This window comes from Schistocerca americana, chromosome 7, assembly GCF_021461395.2.
Source record: "Schistocerca americana isolate TAMUIC-IGC-003095 chromosome 7, iqSchAmer2.1, whole genome shotgun sequence".
In the NCBI taxonomy this organism is placed as follows: domain Eukaryota; kingdom Metazoa; phylum Arthropoda; class Insecta; order Orthoptera; family Acrididae; genus Schistocerca; species Schistocerca americana.
Genome location: NC_060125.1, coordinates 361409426 through 361424425, shown reverse-complemented (window position 1 = coordinate 361424425; position 15000 = coordinate 361409426). Strand labels below are relative to the sequence as shown.

Below are 15000 nucleotides of genomic sequence, written 5' to 3'. Positions count from 1 at the left end.
GAATGCCAACACCCATCCTCACACAGCCTTAGCCACCGAGGTGCTCCCCGGCTCAGATGTTTTGAACCTGTCCTCCTATACCCCTGACTTGACACCTTCAGACTATCATTTTTTCACCTCCCTGAAGACACCCATGAGTGGAATTAAATTTTCAGCCAATAAACAGGTGGAGAAAGAGGTTCTGAAGTGGGAGAAGGAGCTGGTGGGATAGTTCTTCGAGGAGGTCATAAAGAAGCTTGTGCTATTGCTCACCACATACTTTGAACAGGATGGTTATTATCTGAAAAAATAGTCAACAGGAGTTTCAACTATATTCTTTTTTTTCCAAATATGCTTTTTCTAAATAAGTATAAAAGCCCAGTACACTTACTTTCTGAACATGCATGGTATCATCATAATGGAAATGTGTGAAAACAGCCACAGCATTATGAGAAATGGTCAGGGGTGTCTACACTTTTTTCACCTTGGATGCAGTGATGCATCTAGCCTGGCTGGAAATTATAACTAGCCCTTGGTGTAATAGTTGTGAATATCGCTACATGATAATGTAGAAGGAACATTTGCTCTTGAAACCTCAAACAGATCAGACAGTGGTAACATGGGCAGAATTAAAGCATTTTAGAGATTGTGTTGGTGACAGTAATGTTAATAATAGGACTATCTACTGGACTGTGGTCAAACATGCCAAATCAGGCAAATGTTGGAAGTCTAGTTGGTTTAGTATAGGCATCTCCTAGAACTTCACTGCTCTGGAGACTGTCCAAAAGAGTGCATTACTATCCAGAGAATGTGGGAAGAAACTGAAGAGAGCGGAAAAAATTACATCTTAAAGATAGTTGTGCAGTCCTCTCCCCCTTTTGAATTAATGTCATAATCACTCGTGAGTCAACTGACTGAATCGTGAGGTAGTAAACTCCATCTATGAATGTGGAGATAATTATAGACTCATCTCCCTACTGTCCATATTCTCAAATGTCTGGTGCTTGGCCCACTCTCTTTTTTTTTTTTTATATTCATGATTTACCCAGGACATTGGAGTTCTCTTCAAAAACTGTGATGTTTGCTGATCACACAAGTTTACTGATAAAGGCACAAACACACCCCTACTATACACATCGAGGAGGATAATGGGATGGACTCACAACTGATTCACAACAATGGCTTAATCTTACTAAGACTCGTATTACACAATACCAAACAAATCAAAATGGCTTGTAGTTACCAGAAGTACAGATCAGTGAACATGGACAGGGCTAGACTCCATTTTCTGAGGTAATAATATCTCTTTGTGTGACATGAGTGTGAAACGTATTATTAAAAAAAAATCGTCTGGATGATTGGGCGTACTGCCTTAGGAGAGTAGTCCAATCTGTGGAAATTTCCATTAAATATGCATCTCTATCTAGCTTTCAGAATGGAGCTATTTATTCCAATATGAATGTGTAATAGTTTTCTAGTTGTCATTGAAAAAGAAATTGTAAATCCACAGATAATAAAAACAGATTAAAAGTGAATCTTATTAGGCCACCCTATCTATAATTTATCAAGATATTTAGGCTCCAGGATGTGAATTCCAGTTAAAACTAATGTTCATATTAAACAGATTCTGAGTTTGTCAGTATATGAACAGCTGATTGTGGTTTATGATGTTACAAAAATGTTTTGTTTCAAAGTATTATGGAAAACAGCAACTGCATTGTTGAAGATGGAAAGTTACCAAAAGTAGAAATCAGTTACCAAAAGTAGTAATCAGTGAGCATGCACTACTTTTTCAAAGCAGCTGTTTTTCTCCTGTAATACACTTTCTTACACAGGATGTAACCAAAATCTGTGGCCAATCTATGAGGAAAAATTTGTAAATGTAGAGGAAGAAATATGTTACACAGACATGGATCCAGAAATATTTTATTTTCAAGTTGGATCTCAGTTTCTCCTACTCTTCAACACATTAATCATGGAAAACACAGTATAAAACACATTCCTAAATGAAATAATCAAAATGCCCTCCATTATCAAGGATACGTGCATCAACCTGTCATTGCATTGACTCCCTGGTGTGCTGATGTGTCTCTGGAGAACTGTGTTTTGTTTCTCAACCTTCCTCAACACAGTCACAAAGTCTCTGTACATCTTGTGCTGGGGTTCTGTACATGAAAGCTTTCAAACGCCTCCACAATTAAAATGCTGGTGGATTTAAGTCAAGAGAATATAGAGGCCAAGGAATTGGGAGGATGACTGTTCAAGTACCTATCCAGTCATCTAGATTTACGTTTTCTGTGATTTCCCTAAATCACTCCAGGTAAATGCCATGGCTGATTTCATTCTCCATCCTTATGTAATCCAATCTTGTGCTCCACCTCCAGTGACCACAGTATCAGAGGACCTTAAAACTACTAAAATCATCCTGCGTTCATTTCTCTGGGTGTTGGCTGTTGACTGCAGAACATTTCATGTAAGAAAACATTTCATGTATTGCTTTTACGTTCTGTTTCTGTGCATTTCCCGTGATAAATGTTGTTACGAAGAAAAGGAGAAAATTAGTTCTAACATGAAAGTCAAGTGTTTCCAGACGCATGTTCTTATAACACATTTCCTCTTTGTGCAAGGAAGGTTAGCTGGAAGTTTGGCCATATCTTTTTATTACACCTGGTATAAAGTAATGTAGAATAAATCCCCATATTTATCAATGTGACTCGCTCAACACTGTGTATTATTTGTTATTAGTGTACGTTACAGGAATGATCTACAGTACAGTTTGATGTGTTTCACATCCTAGTTAGCTCTCTTTCATGATGCAGTTTACAGAACATATGTGAATGAATGACTAACAACATTTATGGTGCATCTGAAAAGTCTTTGTAAACCACCATAACAGGAACAGTTTGACTAGTGCTAAAGCTAATCAATGTTAAAATACCATTGAATTTCTGGCAAAAGTTCCTGTGCTGTAAAAGAGAAATATAATAGAGATAACAAAGAATACAGATTCCTAAAGGAGAGGAAACTCAGTATAAATCATCACACAAAACACACACAATCTGTAGGAAATGAGAGGCTATATTACTGCCATTTTGATACTTTGTGTATCTTTCTGTTAATAGAGATTTTAAAGATGAAATAACAACTTAATATTGTTTTAACTGAGTGAGAATGACTACTTGCGCTTAAGTGTAAAACATAAACTTTAATTCTCTCTGAAAAACTAATTTGTTGTGCATCCACCTTTTCTTTTCCTGTAGGTTCTGATGGAGGCATATGGAGTTTGACAAGCACATCACTGTTTTTGTGGTTTTTCAATTTTATAATTTTGGTTGGCTGTCTCATTAAAATATTTGTATATGGCGATCCAGTAATGCCTTCAAAATCAGCTGCATCAACTGTATTCTGGAGACACCGAAAGCAAGCAGACTTTGACATAACAAAGGTAAAGCAGACTTGAAATCTTGAGACCTTAACGGTCTTTCCCTTCATGGTTATACACTGAAGAGCCAAAGAAACTGGTACACCTGCCTAATATTGTGCAAGGCCCCTGTGAGCATGCAGGAGTGCCGCAACACAACGTGGCATGGACTCGACTGTTGTCTGAAGAAGTGCTAGAGGCAATTGACACCATGAATCCTGTGTCGCATTGTCCTGCTCGAATTGCCCAAATGTGTTGGAATGCACGATGGATATGAATGGGTGCAGATTATCAGACAGGATGCTTATGTAAATATCAGTACATGTCAGACTCATATCTAGACATATCAGGGGTCCCATATCACTCCAACTGCTCTCACCTCACAACATCACAGAGCCTCCACCAGCTTGAACAGTCCCCTGCTGACATGCAGAGCCCATGGATTCATGAGGTTGTCTCCATACCCGTACACGTCCAGCCATTCAATACAGAGACTCATCCGACCAGGCAACATGTTTCCAGTCATCAACAGTCCAATGTCAGTGTTGGCAGGCCCAGACGAGGCGTAAAGCTTTGTGTCATGTTAGTTATCAAGGGTACATGAGTGGGCCTTCAGCTCCGAAAGCCCATGTCAATGATGTTTTGTTGAATGGTTCACATGCTGGCACTTGTTGATGGTCCAGCTTGGAAATCTGCAGCAATTTGCGGAAGGGTTCCCCGTCTGTCATGTTGAACGATTCTCTTCAGTGTTTGTTGGCCCTGTTCTTGCTGTATCTTTTTCTGGCTGCAGCGATGTGGGAGATTTGATGTTTTACTGGATTCTTGATATTCATGATACACTCGTGAAATGGTCATACTGGAAAATCCTCACTTCATTGCTACCTGGGAGATGCTGTGTCCCATTGCTCATGCACCAACTATAACATAATGTTCAAACTCACTTAAATCTTAATAACCAGCAATTGTAGCAGCAATAACTGATCTGACCATTGTGTCATACGCTTTTTGTCTTATATAGGCGTTGCCGACCACAGCACCGTATTCTGCCTGTTTACATATATCTGTATTTGAATATGCATGCCTGTGCCAGTTTCTTTGGCGCTTCAGTGAAATTACCTGAGTACGACTTTGAAAGGTTTGTTCATAGATAAGTGTGGTGTGAACCACCACTTTTTTTTTTTTTTTTTTTTTTACATTAAAATCATCTTAAGCTGTTAAGCAAATTTAAACAGTGGAAACTCTAGGTTGATATGTCAACAATATTGGGAGAAGGAGGTATTGCTGATCACTGTAAAGATGAACAACAAAAAGACATAAACATAGCTTTCGGCCAAAGTGTGCGCGCGCGTGGTTTTGGAATTCCAGCGATTCCCTTGTTAAGGAGCTCCTTTCGTGTTGTTCTGGTGTTGATAGGGTTTGTGAGTGCAACATTTGGTTCTGCAGCAACTTCTGCAGCCGCTGTTTTATTTTTCATCACAATCCTCTTCAGTGACCATCTGCCACAATCACTCAATACACACTTTCATTTGCATTGTGAGTTAGCAGATTTGTTTTTCCGCTTTCCTTGTATGCAGTAATATCTTCAACACGGGGTATCTTGAACACCAAACACTTTGGGCATGTTTGAATTCACTTAGCTCCGATACAGGGAATTTACAGCTGCAGAACACTGTTCGACCATGTCTCACACTTGCAAGATGCTGAGGACATTGCATAGATGCCATTGGTGGTCATATATAACAGTGCATTATGCAGGATTGGCAAGCATGTATTTCTTGAGGTATTTCGATATTTTCGTCCAACTCCCGTAGCCTCACCATACCTGGAACAAGAGGAAAATCAATGATAAATGCTCTTCACTCACCACAAATTGCAAATTACAGACAAGGGCAGTTAATTGTATCAAAAGAAAATTGAGTTTCCCTTCGTCTTTATCTGCCCTTATCCTTACTACAGGTGGATGCCCTTCATTCTGGGGTCTGGTGACCTGTCTTTCCTTTTTCTGTCATTGCCAAGAAACTAACAAGGAAAAAAATCACTTTTATATGTGACTATTTCCAGTACTACACATTTCACATCCTGAAGATAAGTACTGGCCAGCAGGTCTGTCTTTTATATCACATTATGGACAGATGACACTGTTGGTTTTTGTGTCACATAGTGTACTACCTTTTCCTACTCTGCAATGCCCTACTGCGTGCCTTCTTATATATACATAATTCTGGTGCCAGAAAATTATTTTTTATTTTATTTTTTTGTAATTTTACACCTGCTACATCAAGTGATGTGGTTGCAGTGTGCACATAGCCCTTTCAGACCCCCACCCAAACTTGAAATAAAAATTTTGAAATAAATGCATTTTTGTAACTAAAAAAAATACAGAATCATGGACCAATTTCTTAGAAAATTTTATTTTTTAATTTTGATACAAATTTTAAACCCACACGATTGTGTGGGTCGGGATTATCTTACATATTTATGTCATTTCTTGCAGTGATATTCACGAAAGCAATTATTGTCTTTTGACAAACACAAATAAATATTACACCTCAGACATCTGGTTCTCGTCCTCTTCTTGCAATTTTTTTGCCTGCAGCAACGAGCTGAAGGCAAATCATCAACAGTTGGCCAGTGATGATGTCCGTCTAGCCGCTTCTCATCACATGGTGTGTTTGCTGATTTGTACATTTTATTTGGTGGCTCTTCATTGGATTCACATTCATGTTCCTGTCCTGAAGAAGAAGAAATTAGCGCTTTCCCAATCACTTGTCGAAATCCAAAAGATCTAAAATGCTTTTCTTTTGTACTTTATTGGCTTCGCATTCAACTTTGTATTGTAACCAGGAATTGACGCAAGCCAAATCAAGTAAATGAATCAAAACTTTAAAGTCCATTTTTTTGTCTTCAAGAAAGTCCTGTAGGTCTCCATCATTTGATCGCAGAGGTCCTCTCCTCCCATACACAGGTTGTACTTCACCACGACTGCAGGACATGGCACTAAGATGTACTTCTTTTCTGATTTACTCCACCTCTCAACATTGCTTACAGGTTCACATCCTGTACAAGTTGAGGCAAGGGTCACAGCTTTTGAATCTTTCCACTGGACAATGACTATTTTATCATTGTCCCTGCAGAATTCTTCCATATCTCCTCTCTCCAGTCTTTTTTCTTCTGTCAGGTGAACTGGTTTCACTCTGTTTTTCATTATGGTTCCTGTTCCTTCCAGCCTTAGGTCAAGTAACTATTGCAATAATGGCAAAGCTGTAAAATATCTGTCAAAATATAGTCTTGCACCTTGAGGTAATGTTTGAGCAAGGCGAAGTATTACAGATGGCCCAAGACCAAGGCCAACATCTGGCAGAGGAGTTGATTTACCTTAATAAAATTCAAAATCAAGTACTAAACCTTTCGTTGTTGCCAAAACAAAGTTTTTAATTCCCAAAGGGCGCGGTTTGTTTGGAACATACTGAGACAATGTGCAGCGTCCAGTAAATGGTACCATTTGCTCATCAATGGAATAATCATTTTCAGAGGGGCGTGGAAGTCTCAAACAAGCACTGAATACAACATTAATTGCAGGTTGTACTTTCCACAATCTATTAGTTTCTGATTCACGTGGAATGTTGTTAGTGTCCACAACATGCAGTGCTGTTCTGAGAGTGAAGAACATGTCTCTAGGCATACAATCTGCAATAGTTGGCATACGCAATGACTTCTGCCAGTACATACGTGTACGAGGATATCTAATGCATCCCACAAGTACATGCATGCCATACAGCTTTTTTATGTCTTGAGGATTTGTATGAAGCAACTTCCCTTTCTTCGAAAAGTAGTAACTGTTAGTGCAGTCAGATGCTAACTGAAAAAAATCTTCTGGGTAGTACTCGCTGAAATAGCTCATTGGAGTTTTAATTTCCTGTCCTACCTCACTCTCTAAGTGCGCAAAAATTTTGTAGATGAATTGTCTTTTTCTCCAAGTGGACAAACGACGATGTGTTTCCACTGTTTTTTTTAGAATTCTTTCTACTGTGTTGACTGGGAAAATTGTCCTGAACTTCTGGAGCAACTGGTAGTATTGTTGCAGAAGCATTGTTACAATTTTCCTCCTCCTCAGAAGATTCAGAGCTTTCTCCAAGTCTAGGTTTGATTGTTGGAAGAGTCCAAGTTGTATCTAACAATTCGTCATCACTACTGAAGACTTCCACTTCAGAGTCATCTAATATGGCTAGAATTTCCTCGTCAGTAAGCCCTAAAACGAAACAAATAAACAAACTGTGAAAATAATGCGTAAATACGATAGTAAAATGACTTATCTATTCCGTAATGTGTTCCGAATCGTAACCACAAACATCGACCGAAAATGACCATATGCCGGTAAAATAGTCCCAACACGCAAAATTGTGCGTGTGGATGTTACAGTCATTGTCACTATGAAAGTATTCAAATAATTGTGGCGGACATATTTTTATTTACTTCTGTACACCTTTCGGAATCTCAAACACATTTTTCCAAATGTCAAAATGCAATAAATAAAGCACAATAAACATTTACCTCGGCAGACATGCTTCCGACCCGCCATCTTGAAAACTACCAAAGATTAAGACACAATATCTCGCATCTGTAACGAGATATCGATATAAATTGAGTTGTATACGAAACAGCGATTCCTGCACAGTCGCGTGACTTGGGACTCAACTGCATAGCGGAATAATATGATGCTGCAGCGCAAATAAACCGCACCCCCACAATTGTGCGTACCGGGTCTGAAAGTGATAGTACTCACCTAATTGAATGAAAATGAGATCAGTCAGTATCCATGTGCCGCAAATGCGTATTGTGTCCTCAGTCGAATCATTTTTTCAAGAAAGTTTCATAGTTTCATTCATGATCAAATAACTACCTAAATGATGTGATTACTTTAAAAACAAATACACCACAGAAAGTTCATCAAACTTACCGAAAGTTATCCAATGCTCTCCAAAGTCAGCAAGCAGTGATGTTGCCAGGCAGGGTTTGTGAAGTCAGTGAAATTTAAAGGGTGGGAATGAAACATCACTGTTAAAAACGTTATATTAATTCGTCCAGTAAAGGAGTGGCATAAATGTTTAATTCATTTTCTTTTCTTTAACTGCATCACAAACTGAACCCTAATCCTGTTGAAGGTATGAGTAGGTAGGTTATTATTTTACATTGCTTAAGGATGTTTCACAATGCAGTATGGCAACATGGGTAGCATCTCACACTGAGGTCACTGCTCATGTCTTCACATTTTTGCTGCAATGTTGCAACAGTAATTTTAACACAAGTCATAGTGTCATGGACAATTCATAACAGCCTTCTGAAATTTTTTTTGTGGGACTGAAGCTCCTTTCTGCTTAACTTCATACGTTTATAGTCCGTATGACAAATAATCATTATTGACAATTCATGTGGCTTTGTTGCATAATGTGACATCAATGGTCACAACAACTCATATTTGCTAGTGGCAAAACAGAAAAGCGGCAATATTCTGGCCATAGTTGTATGTATAAATATATTTACAGTTATTAATTTTACTATAAAATTCCAAAAATTGCAAAGAATTGTTCAGTAATTAGTATGCCTTAAATGTTATTTGTTGTACTTCACAATAGCAATACAAACTATTTTTGCAGTATTGTAAAACATTTGTGGTTTATTTTAATGGTTAATTATTTTCATTACTAAATTTTTCTACAAGAAGCAACAGGTTAATATTATTATTGTTGTTGTGATCCTCAGTCGGAAGTATGGTTTAATGCAGCTCTCTTCACTACTATATCCTCTGCAGGAATCTTCACGTCTGCATAACTTCTACAACTTGCATCCATTTGTACCCATATAGAGTCACATTTTTGTGCCCATACAAAATTTTTACCTCCTAGTCTTCTTCTTCAACACTCTTCTAACGTTCCCTGTCTTTGAAGCGGTCTTTCGTCTTCCACGACGGTCGACCCTGTCACCCCTGCGTAATTGATGGGGACGGCCGTTACCCTAGGAGGTGGTGCCGTTTCACCTAATGGGATTTGTGAAACGTGATGTTGAATACACACCAAGCGTACATGACCCTCATGGCTGCAACCAGAACAAGTACGAGGCTGTCCATCGTACATTACAATTGCTCGACATCCACCTATGATTCAGTAGGATGGCACGTGTTTCTTTAATTCAGTTTTGACTTGTCGGACACCGCTGAGGACCGGGTAAGTTTCAAAGGTGTTCCATTTTTCAGCCACGTGGTTAATTACCGTCCCATACAGTCGGAAAACTGCAGTAAATACATTTGGTGCCACTTCGAAAGGGAGTTCGAAGACTCTTAGTGTGCATAATCCTACTTGCCTGCATGGTCAACAGTAACTGCCCTGACGTGACCATCGGAGTGTTTGAACTTGAGAGTGTTTGCACAACTGCTCACCTCACAACAGCGTGACATAACTTGTCATTGACCATCTTGACGTAGACAATGCTACTTGTGATGGATAGTAGGATACCGATGATGTGCTGTGGTGGTATTTGAACTTTGTCAAGATTTCAAATGCGCGTGGTCGGGCTGGAAGCTGATCTTGATGGTAGCTTTTCTGTAGGAATGAACCTTAACGACTCAGTGTCAACGGACGCGAATAGTAGCTGCGGCAAGGAAGTAAACAAACTAAGCGCGCTCATGACTCTGCAGATGGGACGCAAACAAGATGTTTATGCCACTCATCTGCTGAAAGCATACTGCAATGGTTCATCTATTTGTGCTGTTCCATGGTGCACTGCATTCGCATAAGGTCTCTCTTGTAGGAGTAAGTGTATGCTCAGATGCTTTACATAACCTTTGTTGTGTGACGGCTTTAGTATTCGGTAATGCGAATGAAGCATTTCACATGCCTTCGGCGTGCCGCGATAAGTGTTTCGGCCTGATGAGTATAGTTGGAGGTATTGAGTAGTGTGTGCCTGCCCGGATAAAGCAGCTAGACGGTTCGGTTGAGTGCTGAAAGCTGCACATTTAACACCTTAGTTGCACGCTATGTAATTATTTGAATGAGTAGTGTTTGTGCGAGTGATACAGACAAGAGTCTGTAAGTAGAAAGTTTATTTTCATGTATGATTATGATTTATGTCATGTATTTTATGCTCAGGGACTGATATTGTTACGTATTTGTACTGTCTTATCTGTGACATTGTAAGTGCATCTTTATCATGTACTTTTTAGAAGTTGGTGGCTTTGTCTGCTATGTGATTCGTCAATAAGAAGCCGCTGCCATGCCTAATTGAAATTTGACTGTTTACTTCATAGCATACAAAGCTTTAACCCACTCACAGGAAGTTTCATACAACCTCAAATTAAGAATCACGCACCTACAACCAGACTATTGCTTCTGCACAGGGTGGTCAGAAACAGTCTGAAAAACTTGTAACGGTGTTGCATGGTAGGTTTTGCTGAGAAATAATTGTTAAGAAAAAAATTTGGTACATGGCGTAATTTCAGAGTTAGTTAGCATTGAAGTCAGCCAACCGTATTGTTATGTGTGCAAATTTGAGCGGACCGCCAGAGACAGTGTTTGCCGGGTGTGTTCTTCGTTTGGTTTCCTCCAAGCGAACAAGAGAGCAATACAAAAATTAGATGTGCGAGGATAGTAAGGATCGAACCTAAGCCATAGGCTCAGCAGTCGTGCGCTATCATCTACGCCATGAGATCAACTGACACTGATTGTATTTGGCAGGCCACTTGAAAACTGTTTCTGACCACCCTGTAGAGAAGGAAAGAGATGGGCTCACAGATAGAATCAGTGTATTCTGACTTCATGTGGCAGAGGACAACCAGGTTCTCTTTATATGTTACGCAGCCATAGTAGAAATGTGGACAGGTGCATGCAATCTGTACTAATACAGAAGAGAGAATGCACGCAATTTATACTGGATATTCCGTACAGCTGCAAAAGTTAGTTCATTTTCAAGCTTTTTTTTGCCGTTTCATGCCAATGTAACTTCCACATGTAAGACCATGTTTCAGGAAGTAATAGTAATATTTATTTAATTTTCTTTTATCTGTCGTATCCAGTGAGGATGTGAAGACACGTATTTAAGCATGAAGTAAGTTATGCTGTGCATGAACATTGTTAATTATATTTTATTTAATTACACTAGGGGTCTTACGAATTTATTGTCCTTCTCCTGGATCTTTTTTTTAAATGAATCTTTCCTCGTGTTCCATACCTGTACATGTGTCCACTGAAGAACTAATTTCTCAAAACTTACCCCATCCATTTTTAATTATATTTAAAGCTGGGATGAAGTAGCCTAACTTCAGCAGTGATCACAATTATATTATGTAACAATTTTAGCTATACATATCGGTGTGGAATTTAGATACATGTACTGGGGTTGACAGAGACATTTAAATAATTTCTGCTACCAAACAAGTTCACGGTTTTTCAAGTGTTGGGTAACGTAGGGCACAGAAGGTAAAAAATTTGCATGGCACAATTTGTAACTATAAGGTACAATTTATTTACATACACAGTCAGTAGATGTATGAGGTCTACAATGCGGATTCTAATTTCAGTTTTTTCTTGATTAACTTTGGTTAAACACACTTTTCCTTGTCTGTGCTTTGCAGAAGTTATTGTCAGTCTGAAACTTTAGTCATTACAGTCAGACAGCGTTTACTTACGTGTGGGTCACATTGTGTACAAAGGTGTAACATTTCAGGGCATAAAAACCAGAGTCAAAATGTCATACGGACTCCCAGTTAGTTAGACCCTTGGTGGGCCTTGGCCTCCTCAGTAAACTTCCTCCATATCCCTCTGTTCTCAGCTTTTTTGTTCCATCCACAGATCCCCATTTTGGCAAGGTCAGCCAGCACATTGTCCATCCATCTAGCTCTTAGTCTGCCCTTCCTTCTGGTGGAATACAATCTGGCATTCATTATTCGTTTGGGCATCCTGTCTTCCATCATCCTCTCTATATGTCCAAACCAACGTATTCTTCACTATATCGTTCCTTTGTAAAAGTTCTTGTATTTCATGGTTGTATCTCACTCTCCAACCTTCTGCCTCTCTCTCAGGCCTATAGATTTTTTTGTAAGATTTTCCTTTCAAATACCCTTAGGCTGTTACTGTCTGCTTCTGTCATTGTCCATGTTTCTGATCCATATGTGATGACAGTTTGCACAAGGGAATAGCATACTATCAGTTTAGTTGTACTTGTAATTAGAGAGTTTTTGAATATCTTTACCTCCTTGTGTTCACTCCATTATCACATTACCCAATTCCATGATGCCCCAGGATGTGTCGTGAGAACTTATCCCTTCCCTTAATCAAGTTATTCCATAAACTTATAATCTCTTCACTTCTATTCAGTAACTCTTCATTTGTTATGCAGTTTACCCATCTAACCTCTAGCATTCTTCTGTAGCACCTCATTTCAAAGGCTTGTATTGGCTTCTTGTCTGAATTATTTACATTTCAATTCCATACAAGGCTACACTCTATACATACACCTTCAGAAGAATTCTTTACGCTTAAACAGAGTTCTATTTTTTAGAAACTCATTTCTTCATATTGCCAGTCTTCATTTTACATTGTTTCTACTTTGTCACATCTGTTGTCACTCCCCAAATAGCAAAACTGATATACTTCTTTTAGTGTTATATTTTCTAGTCTAATTCCTTCAGCATCACTTGATTTAATTTGACTACAATCCATAACCCTCCATTTACTTTTGTTGATTTTCATCTTGCATCCTCTTTTGTGGACACTATCCACTGATCAGCTGATCTTTCAAGTTCTTTGCCATCTGTGCCAGAATTGCAGTATCACTGGCAAACATCAAAGCTCAATTTCTTCACCCTGAACTTCAATTTCCTTTCAAATTTTCCCTTGTTTTCTTTGATGGTTACTCATTGTATGTATTGAAAACATTGAGAATAGACTGCAACCCTGTCTCACTCCCTTCAGTAAATAACTCGTGTCAATTTAAAAAAAAAACTGTAACCTGCTGTGATGCTGAGGGAATTAGATTAGGAAATGAGACACTTAAAGTAGTAAAGGAGTTTTGCTATTTGGGGAGCAAAATAATTGATGATGGTCGAAGTAGAGAGGATATAAAATGTAGACTGGCAATGGGAAGGAAAGCGTTTCTGAAGAAGAGAAATTTGTTAACAATGAGTATAGATTTGCGTGTCAGGAAGTCGTTTCTGAAAGTATTTGTGTGGAGTGTAGCCATGTATGGAAGTGAAACATGGACGATAAATAGCTTAGACAAGAAGAGAATAGAAGCTTTCGAAATGTGGTGCTACAGAAGAATGCTGAAGATTAGATGGGTCTGTCACGTAACTGATGAGGAGGTATTGAATAGAATTGGGGAGAAGAGGAGTTTGTGGCACAACTTGACAAGAAGAAGGGACCAGTTGGTAGGACATGTTCTGAGGCATCAAGGGATCACAAATTTGGCATTGGAGGAAAGCGTGGAGGGTAAAAATCGTAGAGGGAGACCAAGAGACGAATACACTAAGCAGATTCAAAAGGATGTAGGTTGCAGTAAGTACTGGGAGATGAAGAAGCTTGCACAGGATAGAGCAGCATGGAGAGCTGCATCAAATCAGTCTCAGGACTGAAGACAACAACAACCACCTATTAAACTGATGGTTCAGTAATATCCATTGCTGTCACCATCTGCCTTCTCTGGAAGTGTAATTATTACATTCTTCTTGAAGTCTGAGGATGTCAGCTATCTTGTGTACCTTGTGTACCAGATGGAATAACTTTGTCACCTAAAAATCTCAATAATTCTGAGTGAATGTAGTCTTCCTTCAGTGTAATGTCTTTCAGTGGTCTGTGATATTCCTCCTAGAGTATCTCTCTCTCTCTTGTCTTCCTTCCTTCCATAATATTATTCCAGAACAATCTTATCAGTACACTGACAGTTATAATGTGTTGTGATGATTGACTGATGGCTTGCTTTCCTCTTAAACTCCTGACTGTCAGCCAGTTATGGCACTAGTAATGTTGCTCACAGAATCTGATTCAGAATTATTTCCTTCCGCACTGCGTGAGCTGTTACTGCTCCCTCCAGTTGTATGTCTGCAATTTGTGGTCTAGTGATTAGTGTCACTGTCTCTAGATAGAAGGGAACCAGGTTTGATTCCCAGCTGGGTCGGAAATTTTCTTCGCTCAGGGACTGGGCGTGTGTGTTGTCCTCATTTCATCTCATCCTCATTGTTGTACAAGTCACCAAAGCCATGTAAAATAGAAAGATTTGTGCCCGATGGCCAAACAACCCCCAGATGAGCTCTCCCAGCCAATGATGCCATATGCTTAAGAACTGGAATAATTCACATTTTGTGATAAATCCTAAGTAGACGTGAATTCTGCCTCAAAATGTGAAACCGCGAATCACTTAATAGTCTGTTTCACAGTGAATGGAATCCAGATAGCCATGTATCAGATATAGTTTGAAACAGCTTTATTTTCTGCATACACAATACTGAAAATGTAAGCATTTACTGGCATTGTACACCATTTGGCAAAGTCCAATTTGGAAAGATAATGTGCACAAGAACCTACTTAGAAAATGTAGTGTACGAACACAGTGAT

At 39.0% G+C, this 15000-nt stretch overlaps 1 protein-coding gene across 2 annotated transcripts in view; it reads left to right on the top strand.

Moving 5' to 3' along the window:
* Positions 1 to 15000, top strand: part of LOC124621884 (sterol regulatory element-binding protein 1) — an 85102-nt gene that overhangs the window by 19091 nt on the left and 51011 nt on the right. For both annotated transcript variants that reach the window (XM_047147354.1, XM_047147355.1), the window contains exon 8: positions 3240 to 3424. In XM_047147354.1, coding sequence (XP_047003310.1) covers positions 3240 to 3424 — 185 coding nt within the window. The remainder of the gene's footprint in view (positions 1 to 3239; positions 3425 to 15000) is intronic.